The sequence below is a fragment of the Acyrthosiphon pisum genome, chromosome A1, assembly GCF_005508785.2.
Source record: "Acyrthosiphon pisum isolate AL4f chromosome A1, pea_aphid_22Mar2018_4r6ur, whole genome shotgun sequence".
Lineage (NCBI taxonomy): Eukaryota > Metazoa > Arthropoda > Insecta > Hemiptera > Aphididae > Acyrthosiphon > Acyrthosiphon pisum.
This window is the reverse complement of record NC_042494.1, coordinates 60900579-60925052: the sequence shown is the minus strand read 5'-3', so window position 1 is coordinate 60925052 and position 24474 is coordinate 60900579. Positions and strand designations below refer to the sequence as shown.

Genomic DNA, 24474 nt, shown 5'->3' with positions numbered 1-24474 from the left:
GTGACTCATTGAGATAGATACCTAGACATAATGGTTAATGTATGATATTATGATACCTTCAAAATGGCAAAAGTAAATACAAATGTTTTGAAAAATTAACCATCTACCCCAAACAAAATTTTACTTCTAAGATTTAAAAACTGCTTACTTGGCACATTTAAATAGGTACTTACCTATAGTTATCTGGCTACTTAAATATATTAATTAATATTCTAAAAAAAATTATATGATTTAATCATGTAATACTGTACCTAATAGTTACAACGATATACATATACCTTTACTGATATATTTTACCCACATATACTCCCCTTAATATAGTAATATTATATAAATATATTACATTGATTACGAACGTGCACACGTATTATAAATTATAATGATCTCTTCCCACCTTCATTACGCCATTGCCACCTGTTTACTATTTGGGTTTTATTAACTCTTATATATATATATATATATTGGCAATACCAGCTTAAGTACCTACTGGAGGAGCGATTTTAGGAGGGGTTGACAATTGCTATTGACGCAAAGCTCTTTTGGAAAGCTGTTTGTTTTTATAACTATATTAACAACCGTGATAAGGAGAATTCTAAAATCTTAGCCATATAATAATTAATGATAAGTTTTTTTTTAATTTACATTGTTGGATTTATTGACGAGCATACTTGCTTGACTATTAATTTACAATTGTAAGCAGTACACAGAATTAAAATCTGATTCACACAAACTAACTGAACACACATATATAAATTCTACATATTGTGATGTCCAGTCGCGATCAGTCCAAATGTTGTGGTAGTAGCCTAGACCCTAGGACATCGAAAGATTTAGACAGACTAAACTAAAAAAAAAATATATCATTTATATTAAAATGAAACGTCCACACGTAAATTCTGATCATAGCAATGTCTCATCTTGACCGCACAGAAATAAAGACGAAAAAATAATAATAATAATAACAATAATTACGTCGACGGTCGGTGGTGCGGGTCGTCAGGAGTGGGCGTAAAGAGTGATGCTGCACCGCCGTCGTAGTCTTTTGTTGCCCCGTTGCCCCGGACTACCGCCGCCGCCGCCTCCGCCTCCGCGGACTAACCGGTTCCCGTGAAGGCGCACCGGCAGTTCTTGGCCGGAACACTAAGCGTCCTGTCGTGTGCGGTGCGAGTGCGCGCGTGTCCTGTGCATACCGATTCGTTAAAGTCTCTAGAGCACTATATTTTCTGCATTTTATTATTATAATTTTGTCGTCGGTTTATTGTTGTGATTTATATGTAAATTTATAGCATAAGTGTATGTATAAGTGCCGCGTGTGATTTAGTTTCGGTGTGCATAACATATTTTACTATTTTGTCATCAGAGTCTCATGTCCGGAGAGTCGCCGAAAAGGAAAAAATAGTGGCGGCCGCCATGTTCTCCAGCAGGACCCGGTCCAGCGTCCGGCTCAAGGATCCCAAAGCGAGGTCAGGAGGGGTTATTTTCGTCTTGGTTTTTTTCTACTTACAGTAGTACACTAGTATTTTATATTTATTATGTTCAGTTTTTTTTTCCGTCGCTTGTTTTGCTTGTACGAGATTGCGCATAACAAATGAGGATTAATAGGATATCGAGAAAAACCACCGTATTATTTATTGTATCGTGTGCATTGCACCGCGCCCGGTCTGGGTGGTCCTAGTCGGTACGTGTCCTTAGGTACCTATAACGCATATAGTGTGTATATATAAATATTATATACATATATATACAATATATATATATATATAAGGGGTAGCGTATCTGCACCCTCCCGCGACCGACGTCTCACTGATGCGATTGACCTTTCGTTACTATTTACTCTTTTTTTTTTTTTGTTCTCCCGACCTGCAACCATTACATTGCACAGATTGTTATCGACCTTTTAATACCCTGCGCCCGATTGTGAGTTGTTTACGCAATACAAGATTTATGATAGTCGCCCCACGACCCATTATAACAAAACATACTATATAATGCTGTATTACATGTATAATATCGATACGTTACGTATATATAATAATACATATTATTATATAGTTATAAACGGTCACGGAAAGAGTTTAAATTGTTTAATGTCAGAACGTTAGAATTACGAGAAATCTTTCACTTCTATATACACGCAGTGGGTATTCTTAATTCTTTTATAGGCAATCCGGGCTTAAGAATTTTGTATTTATGTATTTTATCATTTTAAATCGAATGTTTGCTTTTATCGTACAATTTCAGTGTGCGTAGCGGCGGTTCAATAGGTACATTTTTTTTTGATCCTCCCTCTGAATTATTTTTGTATTGAAGAAATTCGATACGACGATTTCTGATATATAAAGAACTGCTGTTGCGTGTATATACGATATATATATCGATATACGGTAGACTTCAATAGCATATTATAATATGTTGACTTCGGGTGCCGACAAACACTCGGTTACTCAGTTATTGAATTGTTATTATGTGTGGAAATACCGAGCGGGGTTAGAAATATCGAATTATATACTTCGACCATACTATACTATACTGGACGTTTTTGATTCAATGTGTCTTTTATGAAACGTGCGGGGGGGGGGGGCACAAACTCGGGGTTGGTATTGAACCTGTTTTCCTCTAGAGCAGCGAGAGGGCGCACGCACCGTTTCAACTTACGATTCGAAAAATAGAGACCGTTTTACTTGGTTTTCCCAAGAGATCGCTATCTTTATAAACTCCGGATCTATCTTCTAAATACTAAATATGCGAAAATATTATCGCGCTACCTTATACTTCTCAAGTCATTCAATTACAAACTCGCGTGTGTTATTTTTTTATTATATGTATATACTGATACATTTTTACCGTCTGGCATTGTTGTATAAACGAGCTGAAGGACAAGAAACGCACATGGGAGAGGAAAGACGTGGCGGCGGAAGAAGAAGACGAAGAAGAAGAAGAAGAAGAAGAAGAAAAAACGATCCACAGTTTTTTCGTGGCCCGGTAATTGGCTTTAGTTTCGCCGACGCGTGGGAACATTCTCATTTGTGTACGCACAATGACGACGAAAATCACTTAACGAACAGAGTTCCATGAAGTTTAAGGTTACAGTTTGTAAATTAGACTGCTCGCTAGTTCCGCAGAACCTGTGATTATGATGCCTTCGTTGCGGGCGGATTTGGGGCAACCGTGCACTGCCGAGTGTTTTCGCTTTCCGATGGACATCTAGATCCGGTCTACAGCAATAATATTCCGATTGTTTTAAATAAGCTCGTTCATAATATTTCTTAAATCAATAACTAGATGGTCAGTCCCATGTATATAAGACCGTCACACGTGAGTACCCACCCTACATTTATAGTATTATATAGGTATGTTACCTGTAGAGTACACTATATTGGTTAGGTGTGAAATTTGACAAATTTCCCTGATGAAAGAACAACAAAAATATTTTAGCTTAGTATACTTACATTTTTCATCATTAGGTACTTACATCAATGAATTATTATTGATTGATCAAAGCATGTATAGATAGAAGTTTGGCTACACACATTATTGGGGACAACATTTACATAGGTAACTATAGAATTTTTTTTTGTAAATAGATGGTTTCGTAGCTTTTCGTTCTAGACGTATATAACTTTCAAAACGTTTGGTACGTCATCGTCTTGTTTAGTAAAAAAAATGATTTAATACAATTTATTCGTTCCATATAGTAATATTATTATTCATTAAAAAAAATAGTATATTTTCATTTGTCACAATTGTTTTTATTTATATTTTATATAACTAATTGTACACATTTAAATTTATTATACATATAATAAGTACAGTTATATTTAAAAGAAACCAAAAAGCAAGATTTTTGATCAGTTATTATAACCTGCCACATAGAATATAAACAGCAGATTTTTAGTAAGTATTGGTACCCTGTGTGTATTTTATATAATAACGAATGTGCAGTTATGGCTTGAACGTGTCTAAAACTGGTCGTTGTCGGCAGCCGGTTTTCGATTATTTTTTTCTTTCTGTTTGTTTGATGTATGCAGTATGCACTTAAAAGGCGTCGGTGTTGTAAACGATTGTTGTCGGCGAAAATTAAATTTGGATTCGACAAATAAAATAATTCCATTTATTTCGAACGAGTTTTTCGATCACGACCTCAAACGGACTCGAATGTTTACTTATAGGGCAAAAAAACACTACTTTTGATTATAAACTATATTAACCATATATACATCCCCTGGAAGTAACGGTTAACAAATTACCATAATGACCGAGTCACCCAGTTCTAAACAATTATTGTTCGGTAGAGACGAATCAAAACGAGTACCTACCGGGCATATACGCGCATAGACATATCACAAAAAAAACGTCAAATGAACATTTGATGTGTACGTATCATTAATTTTGTAAAAACTTTAAAATCAAAAGAAAACTTTTTTTTGCGACGGTTCTCGACGATTTTTGCTCTTAATTTTATAACGTACATTATATATAATCAATATTGTATAATTATATTATATCAGTGGAATGGATTTTTAAAGGCCCATATTAAAGTGGCTTTTATCTATATAGGTAAGGTATACGAGTATAATAAATGGTAATTTTGTTACATAATCTTATATTCAAATACACACAACTCACTGATTTAAATTACTTACTGGTTTAGCATATAGTATGATTATTATGATACATAAATAATATTATAGACGCATATAATAGGTGCTGATATCAACATAAACCGTGGATCTTTGATCCTGATCTGGCATATATAACAGAATGGTCACGTGCTAACGGTAAAGATCGTTCGTTTCCCTTATGCGTATTTCCATACAATCTAAGTCGTCGTGTATTTATTTATATTAGGAAGTAAAAAAGAGGTTTCACTTCACGTTTTTAAATAAATTAGTTCTAAAAAAAAAAAATTATGTAATTTTATTTTATTTAACAACATGCACTTTTATCTTCTTGAATCTTATATTTTATTCGAATTGGGGTGTATTGATTTTATTTATTTATTTCTAACGATATATACGATTAATACATGTTTGTAATTATTTCTTGTAATTTATGTCACAGAAGTTTTAAATCTGATTAAAGTATATTATACAGTCTTAAAAAAAATAAAAATGAATATCTACATATTGTATATATATAATATGCCATTAGATGCAATTTAATAGTTTAAAATCTGAAAGATGATTACTTACTACAGTACTACGACGGCTTATTCAATTTGACCCCCATGTGTCAAGTTTGAAGTGTTTTAAATAAATAAAACAACAAAACCTGGCGAAGTTTGAATAATAATAATATATAGGTGCATATGTTATAGCTGTTTACCTACCTACTTCTTTATTTATCAACTAAAGCATTTTAATTACTCTTCTAGTCAGGTTATTATTGCCACAAATATATAACTATACATTATATAGCTACGTGTATGGTGTATATAATATTATTACATATGCGGTATATATTAATATTGATTAACGAGTTGTAAATTTACATAATTTTCTTAAAATTAAAGCATTCATGACTTATGCTGTCAACATCGCGTCGTATAGGTATGATTAAAAAACTGACTAGGTTGTAGCCTTATTATATTATCAACTTCGATGTGAATTATTTCGTTTGCTAACGCTATGTGATACTGCAGTGATCTACGTTGTGCATTGTGTATCTACTGTATATAGTATATGTTGTATTATATATATTCATTTATGACGTTTACTTGGAGCCGATTCTCTGCATTTCTTGTTGTTAGTGCGTTTTAAACGTAAACTATGTGAACAAAGAACATTTCAATTAGGTACCTTTTGGATAAAACGTGGTCTGCTTGAACGTTACCCAAACAATATGTTTATGTATATACATATATAACAATAATACAATAATAATATATGGACGTGTCTCTCGCGCGCATGTCCCGCGGTTAACGGTAAAGATCGTGTCCGCCGAGGCGCTGTCGCGGTCTTTCTAAATAGTATATACATGATAATATTATATATATCGTTCGCATCGTTCGGTTTTGAATAAATAGACCTGCTGAAATGGTTGGTTCATGGGGGAAACAGCTATCGTGGCGTGTCAGGGGGGGAGGGATATTTGTATTTTTAAAACCGCGGATAAAACGTCTTCCTCGTGTTTGATGTTTTATGCAAATTTTGGATTCCACAAATATTGTGCGCGAATAATGTGTTATATATAAATGTATACTATATACCTATATAATAATACATATATAAATATTGCACGGATCCGGGTGAGCGCTCGTAATTATTTACACCCGGGCCCAAGTTACGCTCAGTCAACATCACACACACACACGCACTTATACCTTTATAACTTACTAGTCCGTTGACCCGGTCGGTGGTAATATACAGCTGCAGAAGACTACCGTGCGCGAGAAATGTGCGTCCTATCGGGTTCGCATCGACTTTGCGAAACACGAGCGCAAAACGGTCACTATTTGCGTCGAGATTTTTTCTTTTAAAAATGCTACGCCTATAATAAGTGCGGCTGTCCACAGTAAACTCTGCGAGGCTCCCCGCACTCCGCACACCTGCAGTAGCCTATGTTTATGTTGTGTAATATATAACCGTATAGGGTATATAGGTATATTTATATAAATATAGTTTATTATCTGGTATTGTCTCGTGTCATATACGCTCGTTATCGCGTCGACTGCCGTTTAAATTATATGAATTATATTTTATATGAAAGCGTCATCGCCACTGTGCTTATAATAATAATGTAGTGTAGAGACTTCCTCCATAATCCGATCTGCGGGCCGCAGAAATCGCCACTCGTTTCCCATCGGTCTAGAGCAGGAGGCTCCAACATTTTTGTATGGCTAAAGAATCTTGGAGTTGAAAATCAAAAAACATTAGTCAGCTTGATTGAGGTTCAAAAAGCTTGACCAGCTGTAACCAGTCCTCGGACAATAGGTTGAAGAAATGTACCTACTTAAAATCAGTGATGACGCAAAGCTCGTAGTAATATTGTGTGGGTATATAGTTCGTGGGGGTGGCTCGAAGCATATTATACTTTTTGTTGGAATAGGGGGATATTGGGATGGGAACAAAAGAATTATTTGATACATGACACATGTATATAATATTGTATATTATCATCGAAACGATTGTTGTCTTTACTCTTTATATATGTAAGTATAGATCGGTTACTAAAGGTAAATAGTAAATAGTCACATATTTATTACAGTTATTTTCATCCGTACACCTGTATTAGCAAATATATATACAGGTACTCAAAGGTTTTGTACAGTATTATCTTTTAGATTAGAATGGAATGAGGTGTTACGGGCGTGGGTGAACGGTTATATTATAATATTATTACATTACATTATTACAATATACATAATATTAAATATTAAATATACTGCATATGTTTGTATGTGCAGTGTGTATGCGTGTGTACAGGCGTTCAGCCCGACCTGCCACAAATATGTCTGTCTGATCACGCCTATACTATATTCGTATATAATACTTTATAGCTGTATAATATATTACAAATAATAAAAGTATATACCTGCTCTATCTGTATAATATGCAATGTGAACGCGATATTGCACTGCATTAGCTCTACTCCTTAAGTCTTTACACCGCGATATTCATATTATAGCGGGGAATTATTGTATTCTGACGGTTCTAAAAAAAAAAAAAAACGTAAAGCGCTCTATAGGCATTGTCGTTGTCTTGTCATACTAAAATATATGTATTAGCGGTGTGCGCCTAGGTATAATATTATACCGTCTATATAGTCATTGAAATTGAACGTCTCCGGTAATCGATGCGATTTATACGATTGACAGAACCTGCAGGAGAAACGCGTAATTGTGTACGATATCTCATAAATATATATATAAACACGCGCGCGTGAAGTGTATTATAGTCAGATGTGCCTATTACCGTGTCTTCAGTTTCGAAAGAATGTAAACAATACGGAATAATACGCGTTGTTGTGGGAAATTCTGCACAGATGTATATTATGAGATTCGGACATAATATAGTAATATAGTATAATATGCGAAGCAGAAAACATTTGCGCGTTAAAGTGATTATATTGAATAGAAAAGTATATGGTGTAAAAAATGAAAGAAATAAAAACTTGAGAAATGTATAATATATTTATTACGGCGTAGATGTATCTAGTACAATGTATTATTATAATACAAAAAGACACGAAATAAAAATATATCATTTTCAAAACGAATAAAAATAAAAATAATGACTTGTGGGATTTGCGAGAAATAATAGAAAACATAGCGATTTAAGTATTATTTAGCTTGAACGTTATAATATAAGTATAAACCATTTTCGTGAACTTGGACAATATTGTATTCATTACCTATTGGTTTTTGTAATAAACGTCTTATTATCGTCTGTAGTATAATAGATATAATATATATCTGAATACTGTCAATAATTTAACCGTTAGTCACATTTATGCATATTATTTCACTAGTTCACTTTTTAGCGATCGGATAAAATATTTCTAAAATATTAAATTACACTTGTAGGCTGTATTGAGTCGCCTGTTAATATTAATCGTTTTATTATTAATAGCATCATCGTTTATTACACTATATAAAGTTTACAATATTTTTTTACTACAAGTGTTTTTTATTGTGATACGTAAGACATCGCATAAAAGGTACTTTAATAGTTAGTTCTAATTATATTTAAACATATTATAACAGTATTATAACTTGAAGGATAGTTTGACGTATCGAATAATTGAATAACCGGAATCCAACAACAACCATTAAAATGTTATAGACAGGTGAACAAATTGAGACATAACAAGTGATTAACATTAAATTTAAAATGTATTATTTACATTTTACATGTTAATAATATGCATAGTGTAATTATTTAGTACAATTATAATAAATACACTTATAATTATGGGTATACTTTACAAATACCTGGAATACTAGGATCATGAATTATTCCGTAGAAAGTGTAAGTCCTTGTATTGTTCTATTAACTGCAGTAATAGCTAAATTAGCTTAAATTCAGAAATCATAATCTCTCTGCATCACTATCATTCAAATTGATTATAATAATTAATAAGTCATGACATTTACCTAAATTATCATTATCGGCCCTTTTTGAATGTCTTTAGAAATCAACTCTTATAGATACTCTAATATCGTTGAGGATTTTCTTTTTTCATTTTAAGTTTCAAAGCAATTTCGTATTTTCTAAACTAACTTTGGGATAGCCAGATCATTATAATATAGTAATGACTGGGCTATAGTAATGATTGTTCATGAAAATATTCTATCAAAAAATTAAATATACTATTAGTTTTACAAAAAGGAATAGAATATTAAAACAATTAGAATAATATTGTATATTGATTACCTATTGTCTGTTATGGGTTTATGATTTATCTGGCAGTATATATACGTACTTACTATATACGTATAATGTATAAATATATTATATATTGTGTTTATGTGAGTGTGGATCTAACAGCTTCAAACAATATGATATTCATGTGCAAGTTAAACGGGAACGTTTCCACCGTAGACATAAGTCCCATCGGTTATAGGATAGAAGATATTATTATAGACTCGAGGAGAGCTGTTTCGCATCGCGCGACGAGCATTATGCTGTCAAGTATGTATACAAAATCACCGCGCGCGTCAGGTCTGCCCATTATTGCGAGTACTTACCTACCTCTGCATATCTACCTCGAGATGTGCATCCTTTTTCGCCGTGTCTCACGACCACCTGCACCGGGACCTATACCGTGGTATAAAATATAATATGCACAACACACACACACACACACACGTTATAATATATATAGTGCTTTCTCCGTTTGCGCGTATCACGCGTATCTGACCTTTCCCGGCTGGATGATGAAAAAAAAGGTCCATATAGGTAAGGTATATACGTACGGCAGAGTATATTTTATACGCATTAAACGATATTTTTTCGTCCTCGTCAGATAAAAATACTAACGGGCAAAAACAATGGCAACACATGTTTTATGGTCGTGCCCGCGGGCCGAGGTGTATACAGATGCATACACATTACACAGGTATATGTAGGTATATACTTCTTATCAGAACTGGTTCCTTATGGTAATGCAAATGCAAATTTAGCCTGGCCGAACCGCATAATAATGTATAATGTTATTATATTATATGCGCTCGTTCGGACATAGTTTTGTACCGCGCGCGCATATAATAATATAATATAATATTATTACAATATTATTATAAATAAAGCCCGAGCGGGGGGAAGGCGATCGTCTGCGTAGTCGCCACCGTCCGGCGATCTTTTGAAAATTTAGTTATTTTTTCTTCTCCTCTCGTGAACCACAAAGCTTTTATAATTTATGTTTTTTTTTCACTGCAACTATTACGGTCGATGTTATATTATTATTATTAGTATATGGACACTCTGAGCTGTTTGGTGCACCGGTTGCTGCAGTGGACCAGCGGTGCATTGTTCCAAGTGTTCCGATGTTATTTACGATCGGCTGCGCATGTGAGGCGTGATATACTGCGTGCAGTCGAAAAACGACACTTTGCACGTCTACTTGATGTGGTCGCTACTGCAGGTTGCAACAGCAGTGCAGTATACGTGTAGAGTATTTTATTTATATGTATACAGGGTGATACAGGATTTTTTTTTTATAAAAAATCTATATTATAGAAAATATGGTCCTTAATAGGTAGTATACTTAAAAATTCTAAAAACCAAAATTACCATTAAAGAAAAAACGTGGTGACAATGCTTGGTGAACCACCCATTATATATTGGTATAACACTATAACTAGTCAGTTTTTGTTGGATTGAAAATCTGGAATCTGTGTGTAGTACGACAAGCGCTTAGCAATTTTTATGCATTCAAAATATGTAATAAAATTAATATTTAATTTCTCGTACTTATAAATAATTTACAACAATATCCATAAGTATAGTAACAACTAACAATAAAACGTATTTATCGTAAATCACATGTTTCATTTTAAGAGTCAAAATAGTATGTACAATTCTAATATATATATATATATTATATTGTAATAATTTCAAAATGTGACAAAAATATTTGAAATATTGCAAGAATATGCAAATTAAAATGTTAATTCCGGGATTTGAAACACGCACAAAATCATAAACATCCGATCCTTGTAATACTAATACTTGGTCTACCATCCATATTCCATACCACTCTAATAATAATAATTTATGATATTTATTGCACGGTCGTTGTCGTCGTCACGTCGTCATCAAAACGTCGAGAGAGGTGTATTGTGATGGCGGTGATATACCTATTTAGGTAAGCGTAGGCTGCAGAAATCGACGAGATTGAGGTGTGGGTTTCGCCAGTGCAAAAATAATAATATTATTGTGTCGGAGAGTTGTCGCGTCAATCGTCATAACGTGTCGGTTCTAGTCTCTTTCGTGGCTGGGACAGGGAATAAAAATACGTTCCTTCATATTTGTGAATCGTGGTTTTTTATAGGTTTAGAAGTCGAAATGAGACTTATGAATTATAATATTTAGTATACCTATACTAATATGCAAGGAAGTAGAATGCCCAATAACGCCTAGGGCAATCGGACTTGATAACTTTTATAGGACTTTAAATTGGTTTAATCAGTTTTAGCTCTGTTTTTATACGTGAGAACGACTTTATATTTTATAAAAATGAATTATGAAGCGTAGTACTTCAGTAATCTTTAAAATGAAGGTTTGACTCAACATATTTTTCCTCATAAGACACAAACAATAGATATTGATTTGTAGATTGTTATAGGTACCTACATTAATCTGGCGAGTCTTCCACTTGTTCGCCGACGTCAACATATCTACCACTCGAATCGTCGTAGTTTTCGTGAGAGAAATAATAACTTTTTGAAATAAAAAAAAAAAGCATAAACATTAACCTATATATTATTATTATCATGTCTACCATATTGCTCGTCTATATATTCATATACATACGTTACGCAATCAAAAGGCGATCAGTCGATCGCGCAACGGTTGATGCTGCTATAGAAATCTCCGGGCTTTGAGTCTTCTACGTCTCTGAAGATCATTTATGTACAATATAATAATATACGCATAAAATTATATTATATATTATACGTGACCGGATGATATATATTATATATTACGACGATGTAACGTGCAGCGGTTTTCTTTTTTTCTTCCCCCCCCCCTTTTCGCCAATAAAAAGTGCAGATCCGTCGTACCTAACCCGCCGTCGTCTCTTAGGCATACACACATACACACACACACTGTCCACTGACACAAGTCAGTCTCGCGCTCGCGTTCCTTGGCCGTTCAACCCGCCATCGTCGGCGACTGCGGATACGCGTCTGCGACGCGCGACGCCGCCGCGACGGGTACGATAAGTAACGATTATAATGATGGACGGCGGCGCGGTGACCAACTATAAGATACTACCACGGTATATAATATATGTTTAATATGATGTAATACCGGCTGCAGCGGCGACGTCCGGCTGTTTGAGTTTATCCGCACGATCCATATGGATCGCATGTCCCGCGCATAATAATATAATGTATGGAATATCATTTATTTTAATTCGGTCGTTTCGAGACGTCGCATTTTATAGTCGTGCGTATTATATATTTTATAGGTATATATAATATATAAGTAGTTAGAAACTAGTAGGCTATATAGTCGTTCAACTTGGGCCGGTTGTTTTTCCCCATCCGCAATATTATGTGCATCACGGTTTGCGGTATTATAATTTAATAATATATAATATATTACACGTTTTGTCTATATGGAAAGATGAACGAATATATGTTATATATATAATATACACTATATAATATTGTATTGAAAACTTTAGAGGTGATGGAAGTTTTTATTTTTGTTTTGAAATCGACTTACTTAGCTTGTGTTAGCGTTGAATACCGTAAATGCAATAATTTATTTGATATAAATTTGTTAATTTGATGTCTTATCGCTATAATCCTGCAGCAGTATGTTCGTGTCCCGGGTCGATATAGTATGATGTACCTATAGGCTATAGGAACTTTTTATTTATTTGTTATTTAATCTATCTCAGAAATTATTTTTATAATCGTTGAACCGTAAAAATCCATTAGGGGCATACGTTTATTTGTACATATTTTTAATTTGTATATACACAGTGTTACGCGACCCACGTTTGACGGCCGACCGCCGACGTTATACAATAGTCAATAATAAGTCAATGTAACGATAATTATATGTCCACAGTATATACATAATATAATAATAATGGCCAATTAGTATTTAGAGGTATTTAGTGAACTAGTGAAGAATCTAGATTTTTTTAAAGAGGACAACAGAACCTCTCTCAGAAATTTTCACATCGTAGGTACTCGAGTGCCGTAAATGGCTGACCAATGGATAATGATTCATATTAATATGTACACGTTATTCCTGAAAATAATAGTTATTTAGTGTGTTGGTGTATCAAATATTTTTGTGATTGTTGAAACTTAAAAATATATTAGTTAAAATTAATTAGTGTTAAAAAAAAATAGTTTTACACGTAAAAGTAATGAAATTAAGTGAAGGTGATTTTTATTTCAAACAACGGTTTACTATGGTAGACTATATTTTATACTTCCTAAGTATATTTCAGTTGTGGTTTTAGGTTTGGATAGTGAGAGTAATAAGGTAATAATTGAACACTTTAGAATTTACATTTCATACTTGGTTTCGTTTGAGCCAGTAATTGTTTTATTTTATTGGTTAAAGTTATAAACCAGTTCATAACTCGGGGTTGAAAATAATTAAAATCTATTTTAAATACCTATAAACATTTCTTACTTTTTTCCACAATGTCAAACGTGTTTCGAAGTTAAACCGGAAAATAACTGATTGAAATATCAGCGATTGCCTATTAATTGTTACTACCTATTTATTGGTATTTATTTGGTCTTAACGAAAACATATACACACATATTCGTATTGCTAATCGTATAAACAATATATCGAATTCAAATACATATACTTCGACAATACGCCATACGGTAGTGGGTAAGGTAGGACACCTGCACCTTGGATATTGTACATAATGTCGTGTGCTTATTAATTGGTCGTATTCTATTATAGTTAACGCTATCGAAGATCTGTACAGGGTCTCGTGTAGTAGGAAAAAATCTATAGTTAGATATCTAAACTAAACAATACCTACGTACAATACTATACAATGTAGACAATATATAGTATATACATTGCCTACATAATATTATATATTTTATATATTATGTATTAGACATTTTTCCTCGGCGTTTGCGCGCGCCGTGTTGTTGAACCTGGTCGTCGTCACCCACTCTCCGTCAACCCTCTATATATATAGCGGTCGTGACCCGCAGCTTGTCAGTGATAAATGGCCGCCAGACTTTGGCAACGTCGGAACCTGCATCTGATAAGTTTCCCCTTCCGTCAATTCTGTTTTCTGATTTAACTCTTCTATACTTCCTCTGCCCACCCCCGTTTGATTAATATTATCATTATTATTATTGTTTCGGTGTGCCAGCGTCTTAGGATCAGTGGACCGGTTTATTCGGAAACCCGTTGCTAAAATATTATAATATTAAATATCGTTATGTAGGAGGAAGGGGGGATATCCTATTATTATTATTATTATTATTATTATTATTGAATAGGTTGTCCGCTGCAAATCGGATAGCAGTTGGATTTGTTTGTTTTCATTGTCGGGTCTGGTGACCGGTACTCTACTACAACTCGGGCGTAGTGTGTAGTCCGGCAGTTTGCTGCACAACGCGCCCGCGTTACACAGCTACCGTAAAAATAATACATATTTTATTATACTGAAATATATTATATAATAATATACGATGATCGATGAGAACGATTATCGACGACGACGGCGATGAAAAATAATATGATATTATAATGGCTTGGGATATTCGTCGGTTACGGTCGGTCGCGTGGATTGTTTAACCGCACGTTAAACGCGATATCGTTCTCGAACGGAAATACCTGAGCATAATATTGAAATATTGTAACACTATACCCTGGCATTTATTATTATTTCATATTACGACATCCAGAGGACGTGACGCTCCATCGACTTTAAATAATATTATATAGTGCACAATTACAGGGTATGCCAATGTACGATGCATATTTTACATCCTATGTATATAGTATCCTAATAAGTGCTGTGAAATGTCATCAGCTTCGTACGAGGGGCGCGTATATATAGGTGGCGCGATGCCCCCCCCCCCCCCGCACGAGTTAAGAGTAAACGTCGCTACCGTTTTCGACTCGGTTTATCGGCGGCGTCCAGTTATCGTGTGTGCATATTATATAAACGGCTGTTATATATAGGTACGCGTATACGAGCTGTTTAGACTTTAGACATTATAATAATATGCAAATATTCTGCGCGGGTCACGTCGCGTACTAACCTACCATATGGAGACCGGTCGCTGCGTGCACGGGAAAAAGTCTGACGAATCCGTTGTTTCCGTTCGGACTCGGTCGCGCGTAACGAGTATATTATAATAATGTACGCGACTTTAACCACTACCACGTTACCATGACATAATGTTATGCGCATATACAGCCTAGAAGAACTTTGTTGACGCGTTCTGATAAAGTAAATTTCGTATTTATAGGACGCAATCGTTATTTTGTAAGTCCGATGCAGGGTCGAAAACAGTTAGTATAGGGTATACTTCTATACTGTACAATTATAATAAATAATAATATTTTATCGATTTCCACATTTCTTAGGTATACCTACTCGTTTTGAAAATGTGGAATAGCATAGATCATAAACAAGGAAATATTGTAACCAATTTTTGAGTAAACCGTGCTCCGCCCAAAATCGTCTGAAACCATTCATCATCATTATTTACAACTATTATTGTAAAGACACCCGCTATAGCAAAACCTCCCCAGTGGCGGCACACATCCGATACCATTATATTTAGTTAGCACATTTAATTTTGGGGGGCATCTTAAACATCGTTTACATCTCTTCGAAATCCCAAAACCACTTTCACCTCTTTTAGATTACCTCAAATCCACTGTAATTACTTTACGTAATTTAATACAGTCGTGTTCCCCGCCCCTCCTCGTCGTATATACAAATACAATTTTAATGGAATTATATAGTATCATATGGCCGATTCTACATTAGGCGAACGTGCATTTTTGTAACTGTTTAGTTTATCCCCGTGCATCACTTAATTTTTCTAATTTTTATCTGAGTCTTCGTCGTAACGTTTGAGCAATATTCTGTTGTTACCGAAATTTCGTGCACTTGTCGTTTGTAATCTTGATGTAATATCTATATAGGACCGTAAACAGACCGGAGGACATTGTGTAACAGAAATACTCTCATTGGAATATTTGAATAATATGCATGACCGTGGTCTGTATTTAATTAAAATGTCTTTGGTGTATATATCGTACACTACATCGTGCACTTTTTTTTACATTCAGGTAAACATCAATTTAAATTTAAATTTGAAAAGTCCCAAACGACAAGACACAACATTATTTTGTACAGGCAGACAGCTAGTACTAAACATAACACATGCATATCGCCGCATGGTTTAAATCGTGACTGCAGTAAAAACGTATCTATATATTATAAAGTATATTATATTTATGTATTTACTCTATGCGCCTATGTCTATGTACTGGGACTTTTTTGTACGATGTGAGTAATATTATATATTATAATAAAATACTGAATATACAGTACACAGCAGATGTACCGACACTTATCCTTTTGTGTGAGACACACAGACGATTAGGTTTAGCTGGTTATTGTATTTACGTGTATCCGAATAAAATATAATATGCAATTTTGAATTTAGTATAGAGATCGAAATTCGTTACGTTTATTTTTAGCGTTATTTACGATCAGATTACCGCCCGCCGCCTATATTTTATACAAATAATAATATATTTTATACGTTATAATAATATTATATTTTATACATTTACGTTTTTTCATAGCAGGTACCTCTAAAAATATACAATAGGTACTTGGTGATTTTTTGCGTTGTTACGACTTAGTTGTATGAGATGCAAGGCAGATGTGTGTAGTTTTGGGAAATAATTCCGCTGAAATTGGTTGAGATTTTTACCACGTTGCATTTGTTCAAACCACCGCAGGACCGCTCGTAACGGATTTCCGTTGGCAGATCACTAAAGTTTACCACCGCCGAACATCAATTCAAAGTGAACATGCGATAACTTCTTTTAGAAATTGAAGGTAAAAAAAATAACACTTCCACGTGTGTTTAGGGTCGATTTTATTGTTTTGTGACAACATATTTTATTGTGTTCTTGTTGGATATAATTTTGTCAATACCCTATTTCAACTTGGACGATATTCGATTGTCTTTATAGGTTGTACCATTCCCTTCAGTATAGTATATTAATTATATTGACAATACACCGTACATTGTTTTTATAATTTACTAAATTTATTTAATATAAATCATAAATTGTTTAAGTAAATTATAATTTACCGAACGATAACTATAATATGACATGTGTAAAAAGTGTCAACTGTTAACTGTGTAACACTTAGCTAATTAAATCTATAAATTGATAAATGATAATGATTAACAACATTACTATAATGTGTTGATATGATGTATTTTCACATACCTACTCGATCACCTGGTTATACATTATATTATTATATTAAAAAATAACAAAACACGTTGTATAATGTGGATTTGTCGAAAAATAATATTCTATATAATGACAGTTATTTTAGTTATCTAAGATTTTAATTTGACTTAGATTTTTAATTCGTTATTAGTTATTACTTAACACTCACCGTATGTCTGTGTTGATGCACACATTAATTATATTGCTCGTATATTTTAAATAGGTAGGCGTAGGAACTTATATTTTTATAAATTGTATTATGTATAGAGCAACGGAAACAATCACGCTGGTATAATATAAATTATCGAAATCCGAAGTCTATGTATAAAACGAATTTTAATACTCGATTAATCATCGTCTATTGTTTAATCCAATAATTTGCTCAGAGTTAAAAATTGTACTAGTTAACATATTTTTTCAATAGCCATGGGGCTTCAATATTTTATAGCCAAAAATTCTCAGGAGTTTCTGGTTTCTCGTGTTGTTTTGCATAATTTTCAAATTAAAATGTTTAAAAAATGTGTTATACTTTAATTTAAAATATCTTTTAATGTTTAAGAAATATCATAGTTTAGTCATATTAAAAATAACGCGAATAAGCGTTTATAAATCACTTTAGTTTTATAAAAACAAATTACTATATATAGGCTATTGGCTAGCTAATCGCTATAATAGAAAGACGGGAAGCGATATCGTTATTTTTCTGATTTCAATCTTTTTAATTACAGTTTTTGAAAACTAGTTTTTCCTCAATGTTTTTAGGTATAAAATCTTAAAACTTCACGAAAAATTTTTCTAAAAACTAAATTTGGTAAATATTCATTAACGACGTAAAGTCTGCACTATAATAGGTACCGAAAGGTTACCAAAATACATATTAATGTACTAAAAGTATGTGTTAAGTTTAGCTTGTAGATTTTTCAAGTTTTTTGTATTACATTTTAGCATGTGTAACCCACAAACTATACACTTCTTACCATTAACCTTAAACGTCTGTCTATATTATGATGATAACACATTCTGAATACTAATTATATAGCTAATAAAGTCAACTGAAAAACGTTATTATAATGTCAATTTCTTCGTAATTTTTCCTTATTTTTATTTTCTAGAATGTCATTATAAGCCTATTATTTTGGAAGTATAGTGAAATTAGTAGTTTTATATTATAGTTGGAAATTCGGAACTCATGATCCTTGACCAAAAGAAATTAGTTCTTTCTTTGCAGTTCCATGTAACTTCCCACATCCATCAAATATATTAAAACACATTTTCCTTACGCCAGCACTAACCTGTAATTTTTCTTACCGATTCACAGTTATTTAAACTTGTTTTGTTGAATTAAGTTTATTAGTACTTTTTATGTTGCGATTTGTTTGTTTTATAGTAGCGCGGTACCTCTATCCCATATTGAATCTATCAGCATGTAATTTATTAAAATATCTGCATTTTAATATTATACCTATAAACCTACGATGTATAACCTACATTGATAATTTATTATTTTAATCAAAATAGTTACAATGCGCGCACCGCACAGTATTAAAAGAAAACAATTCTTGTTCAGCTCATTACAAACAAAAAAAAGTTATCTACTACCTGTATACAGTACACAATAATATGATATATTATTATGGCTAAATAAGACAATATCAAACAACTGTGGCGTACGTATTTCCACTGAATCGTGTTATCACATTAACAAAAACGGACTACACTTTCTCAAAATCGTACTTTTATTTCGGTAGCTGACAGTGCCTATATAGTAATAACCCTCCGAGAGATTCGAAAACGTATTCCGATCTATTCATCCGAAACGAAACGCGTGATTTCCAACTCTCGAGAATAAAGCTCCGCGTATTACGCATTATTATTATCATTTTAACCGACAATTAATTAGCATTGGATCTCTGTGTGTCTATTACCTGCTTGCAGTATATAATATAATACATAATATTATACGCCTTTCACGCGCTGTACCGTCCAAATACAACAATAATAATCACGCGTCTGTCTTTTGATATTATTATTATTTATTTATTTAAATTCTTCACATATTTTTGATAAATGAATAATACACGTATTATACACAATATTTTTATAATATATAGTGCGGACACGTCTGCGGCCCCCGTCGCCGGTTCTCTTAAATTATATACACATACATAATATATATACTCGGCGCGTATATGGACAATATATAATGACTCTTCGTTATTATTATTATTTATCGTTGTTATTATGTATTATTACCTACGCCATATGTGCAAAGTACCTATGACGAGCGCGCGTGCGCAATGAAGTCGACCGCCTTGCGTTTCGTGCATTTTGTCGGAAAGGGTTGCGCGCGTGCTATTTCAATGCGGACGACAACGACGACGATAATGATATATATATATATATATATATATATATATATGTATATATATACTATATATATGCAGCGGGGAGACGACGACCATCATTGGCGTCAGGCGGTGTTGTCCACTGGCAGACAAAAGGTTAGAGCTGTTGTATAGGTTGTGTGTGTGTGTGTGTGTGTGTGTGTGTGCAGCATACGTACGTTGTAGGAAAATATATGCGGAGACGCGGAAAGAGACCGGCTGACGGACGGAGAAAGACGCGTAGAGCGAGAGAGACAGAGACTCTGTTCGAGCACACGCATCGCCATAAATGGAAAGTGAATGTGGGCTCGGATTTATTTATTTTATTTTATATCGTATTTTTCTATACACGTATATGTACATATTATGTTTATTTTGTACGCGTACATATTATAAAGAGCCGAGGAGTCGCAGTGCATGAGGCGACGACGTTGTAGGACACCACGGGAAGACGCATCGTCATCCCGGTGACAAGAGCTGGAGAACAGGCGCGCGCCCGCCCGGTACTATGAGAATAAAAACGAGACGACCCGACTGCAGATGATAATAATAATATATATACGAATGCGGGACGAAGCGCGAGTTTAATAAATATATTATCGTACAGACCGCGTAGTAGTAGTATAATAACAATAATATTAAAATGTAAAATGTTAGCTGAACGGGCGCGCTGCGGCAGAAAAAGTCGGGCGGACGAGTACAATAACCTCTTTGGCGACGAAGAAGAAGACGACGACGACGATCGATGCTGCAGGGCGAATGCCGAACTAGTCCTTCGCTCATCCGCCCCCCCCTCACTCTTCCCCATCGGCAACCCCGTCGACCGGCTATCGGATCGTGTACATGGTGCATGGTATATATAATATATATTATGTGTATATTATGTTTATGTATATGCGTATACGAAAAAGCAATTAATTACGACGCGGTCAGTCCGCCGACGCGTGTGCGTGCGTGCGACAGTGCACCGGGTGTTGTTCGGTAATATTACCGTTTTGCTTTCATCGCCCAAAAAAAAACGTGTATTATAATATGGCGGAAGACCACTTGAGGTGCCCGAATATTATACTCTCGTATGTATATATACCTATCGATATGTAATATGGGCGGTGGAACGAGCCAGCGAAAGAGACGCGGAAAATTTATTGTGCAGTGCCCCGACCGTACGCGAGTTGCAGTGATGCGCGGCCGCGGACGAGATGGTCCGACTGAGATAAACGCGCGCGGATAACTGTTCACGATATATTTATGCACCTATATATGTACGTAAAGATATACTATGGGTACGCGTGTTATATTGTATACCCATCATATAACCTGTATAATATAACGTGTAGAAAGAGTTAGACAATAGCTCGAAAAATGCAAAAAATATGCAAGCACTCATATGACGGGCGCGTACTGAAAACCCCTGAAAAATGCACTTACCATTTTCTTCCACCGGCTTATAAATATATAAATTAATTAAACAAATAGCATCTAAAATAATAACGACGTTAATTATAAGTCTCGAAGAATTTCGGTATCTGTGTGTGTAAACACCCAATCGACCCTCCACCCTACACTGTGGTAGTGCGTGGAGGCTTTCAAAGTATAATAAAATCGTATAAGAATTGATTTTCGTTTTCATAAACGTTATAATATTTAAAATAAAATTAGCAAAAATAGTCCAAAAAAAAAAAAAATATGCCCTAAACAGCAAAAATAATCTAAATATATGGATCATAAAATGATAAAACTATACAGATTTAGATTTACGTATTACATAAAACAATTTTTTTAGCCAATGGCAATTGAAAAAATGTAAGACTTTTTAACATTTGCGTAAAACATATTATAGGTAATATGCAAATGCTTGAAGTCCTCTGCAGCACTAAACCAAGATGGCACACGAAACCATCACGATGTTCAAAACTTATATTCAGAAAAGGGCAGCAATTCGGCCCCTGCCCCTACATATTATGCAAATCAGTCACAAACAATAATAATATATTAGTCTGGAGCAACAGAAAGCGGTGTTTAAATGTCAAACAAAACGCGTTTTGACACGCACGGTGTATTTTTACGGAAATTGTGAATTTTCTTGTTCGTGATCGGAAGGTGTTAAATACATATTATTATCCAATAAGTATATATTAAAGCTATATTATATTATATAAATGCGCTTGTTCGCTTTACAATATCTTATCGATATTAAATTGATGGCAATAGCCAATAATATCATGTCAAAATATAATAGTATTGTTATCTTTTCAGGATTCCTAAGTTTGGTATATATTAAATTTGTACAATATTCAGTCAGATATACATATATTAAACATTTCAATAGTATAATTAATAGATTGAATCAAGTGCATATGAGTATAAATAATTTTAAAATAAATGAATATTTTATAAAGATATACAAAAATAATCGTTTATGGATGATATGTATATTTAAGTAGGTACCTAAATTTCTTAGATATATTCAAAAACATGTTTTTACTTTTATTTATGATATTATATACTTTACTAACATAATTGTGTTGGTAAATTATTATTCCGGGTGTATTGAAATTATAAATCATTTAATTAAATTTAAGATCGCATGGTTCACGTCATCCGTCGTTCATATTAGCTATATGGGTCAATTAATATAATATTATAAAGTCATACAAAAATAATCGTTCACGGGTGGTATGTATATTTATTATTTAGGTACAGGTACCTTAATTATTCCAAAACTTATTCAAATACATACATGTTTTTACTTTTATTTATGATATCTACTTTATGAACATAATTTTGTTAGTAAATTATTTTCTCGGGTGTATTGAAATTCATTTAATGGAATTTAAGATTGCATGGTTCACGTCATCCATCATTCATTATTTAGATTTTATGACGAAGGCCTAAATAAAATGTGTACAATGAAATTGTAATTAATGTTGCGTATGTGTTTTATAGTCTTGTCAAAATGAAATATGTTATGTACCTACGTTTTGTGTAGGTACTTCCTAAGCAGTTCGGTTTCAGTACCTAAATGAAATCAGATAATCTGATATTATCTTGGATGTACAATTTACTAACACTCAAAAATATATTATCGACATGGTTTGAAATAAAAAACATTGACATTTAGCTACCCACATAACTACTTGCATAGCCCAATACCGAGTAATCCACGAAGGAGACCAATGTTAACGATCTGGTATCATAATTTTTAACACACTCCGTGTCTGGGAGAATAATTTATTCTAGGTTCCTTTAATGTAAGTAAGTACACCGTTTTTTTCCTTACAGTATAAAAGAATATGTCAGTAAACTCGATGAATAATGATTTTTTTTTATGCACCTACCTGAACTGAAAAATAGAATTGATGGACCTATATGTTATATACATAATGCTATTATTCGGTTATACCTTAAACTCGAATAGGTACCTACTCTTGGAAATATTACCATAGCAAAAATCCTATCTTTATAAAAAGATCGCTTCATCAATCATGATATAATATTATACCTATATACTTACCTATCATACTGAGCCTATCAATACTTTAACTATAAACGATTGGAGGTGCAAGGTACGCCATGTATCGCATCACATATCATACTTTTAGGCTGGAGTAGGTATAACGAGTAACAAAAAGGATTTAACAACAGAAATCAGACAATCGTATATCATCTGGCCATATAAATCATGAAAACACCATTATAATATTACATGATAATATTATTATAAATCAAGGATATTCAAATTAAATCGTCGCATATTGCGATGTCGTCGCGCCACGCTGTCGCCGTGGCGTCGTGCGTTTAAAAGTATAAGTGTATAACACAACGCGTACAAACACGCTTTTAATTTTGAAGTAATACAATAACCAACCTCGTAGTAGCACTTATGTTTTTTCTATATAGTGAAATGTTTGTGTTCGTATATAAAAAAAAACAGGAGCGGCCGGGTCCAGACGGTCAGAGATGATGTCGCTGTGGACTCTGACAAATGTCGTCGACACTCGACACACGTCTAGAGTCAAGATGATTCGTAGAATACTCGATAACAACTTACATCCGAAACGAGAAAACACACCCTCTCATTAACGCACTCAATATACGATCACTACTCGTATTCCATAGGCAACCCGAAATCGTTATTTTTCACTAGATTTTTTCCGTTGGATCCTCGCGATTTTACGGTTCACCATGACGTACGGCATTATATATTATTTTAGTAATAATATATTATGTCATATGCATAGTATATTCGAACGATAAGATACGATAGACGCACGATGTATCATGTATACCTATAATATCGTATTGCGGTGACGGTGCTTCGTCATCGCAGCGGATCCAGCTGACGATTAATTAAAAACAACCACCGCGGCAGACGTCGAAGGTCGAAGCGAAGACAATAAAAGCGAAACGAAAAAAAAAGGATC

General features: G+C 33.8%; 1 protein-coding gene across 3 annotated transcripts in view; it reads left to right on the top strand.

The window, feature by feature from the left end:
• Positions 1–1124: 1124 nt before the first annotated feature.
• Positions 1125–24474, top strand: part of LOC100166532 (protein Shroom) — a 173540-nt gene continuing 150190 nt past the window's right edge. For 2 of the 3 annotated variants that reach the window (XM_008183350.3, XM_008183351.3), the window contains exon 1: positions 1126–1463. In XM_008183350.3, coding sequence (XP_008181572.1) covers positions 1411–1463 — 53 coding nt within the window. In that variant the 5' untranslated portion in view covers positions 1126–1410. Of the gene's footprint in view, positions 1464–24474 lie in introns of all 3 variants that reach the window. The other variant, XM_008183349.3, reaches the window with a different exon arrangement.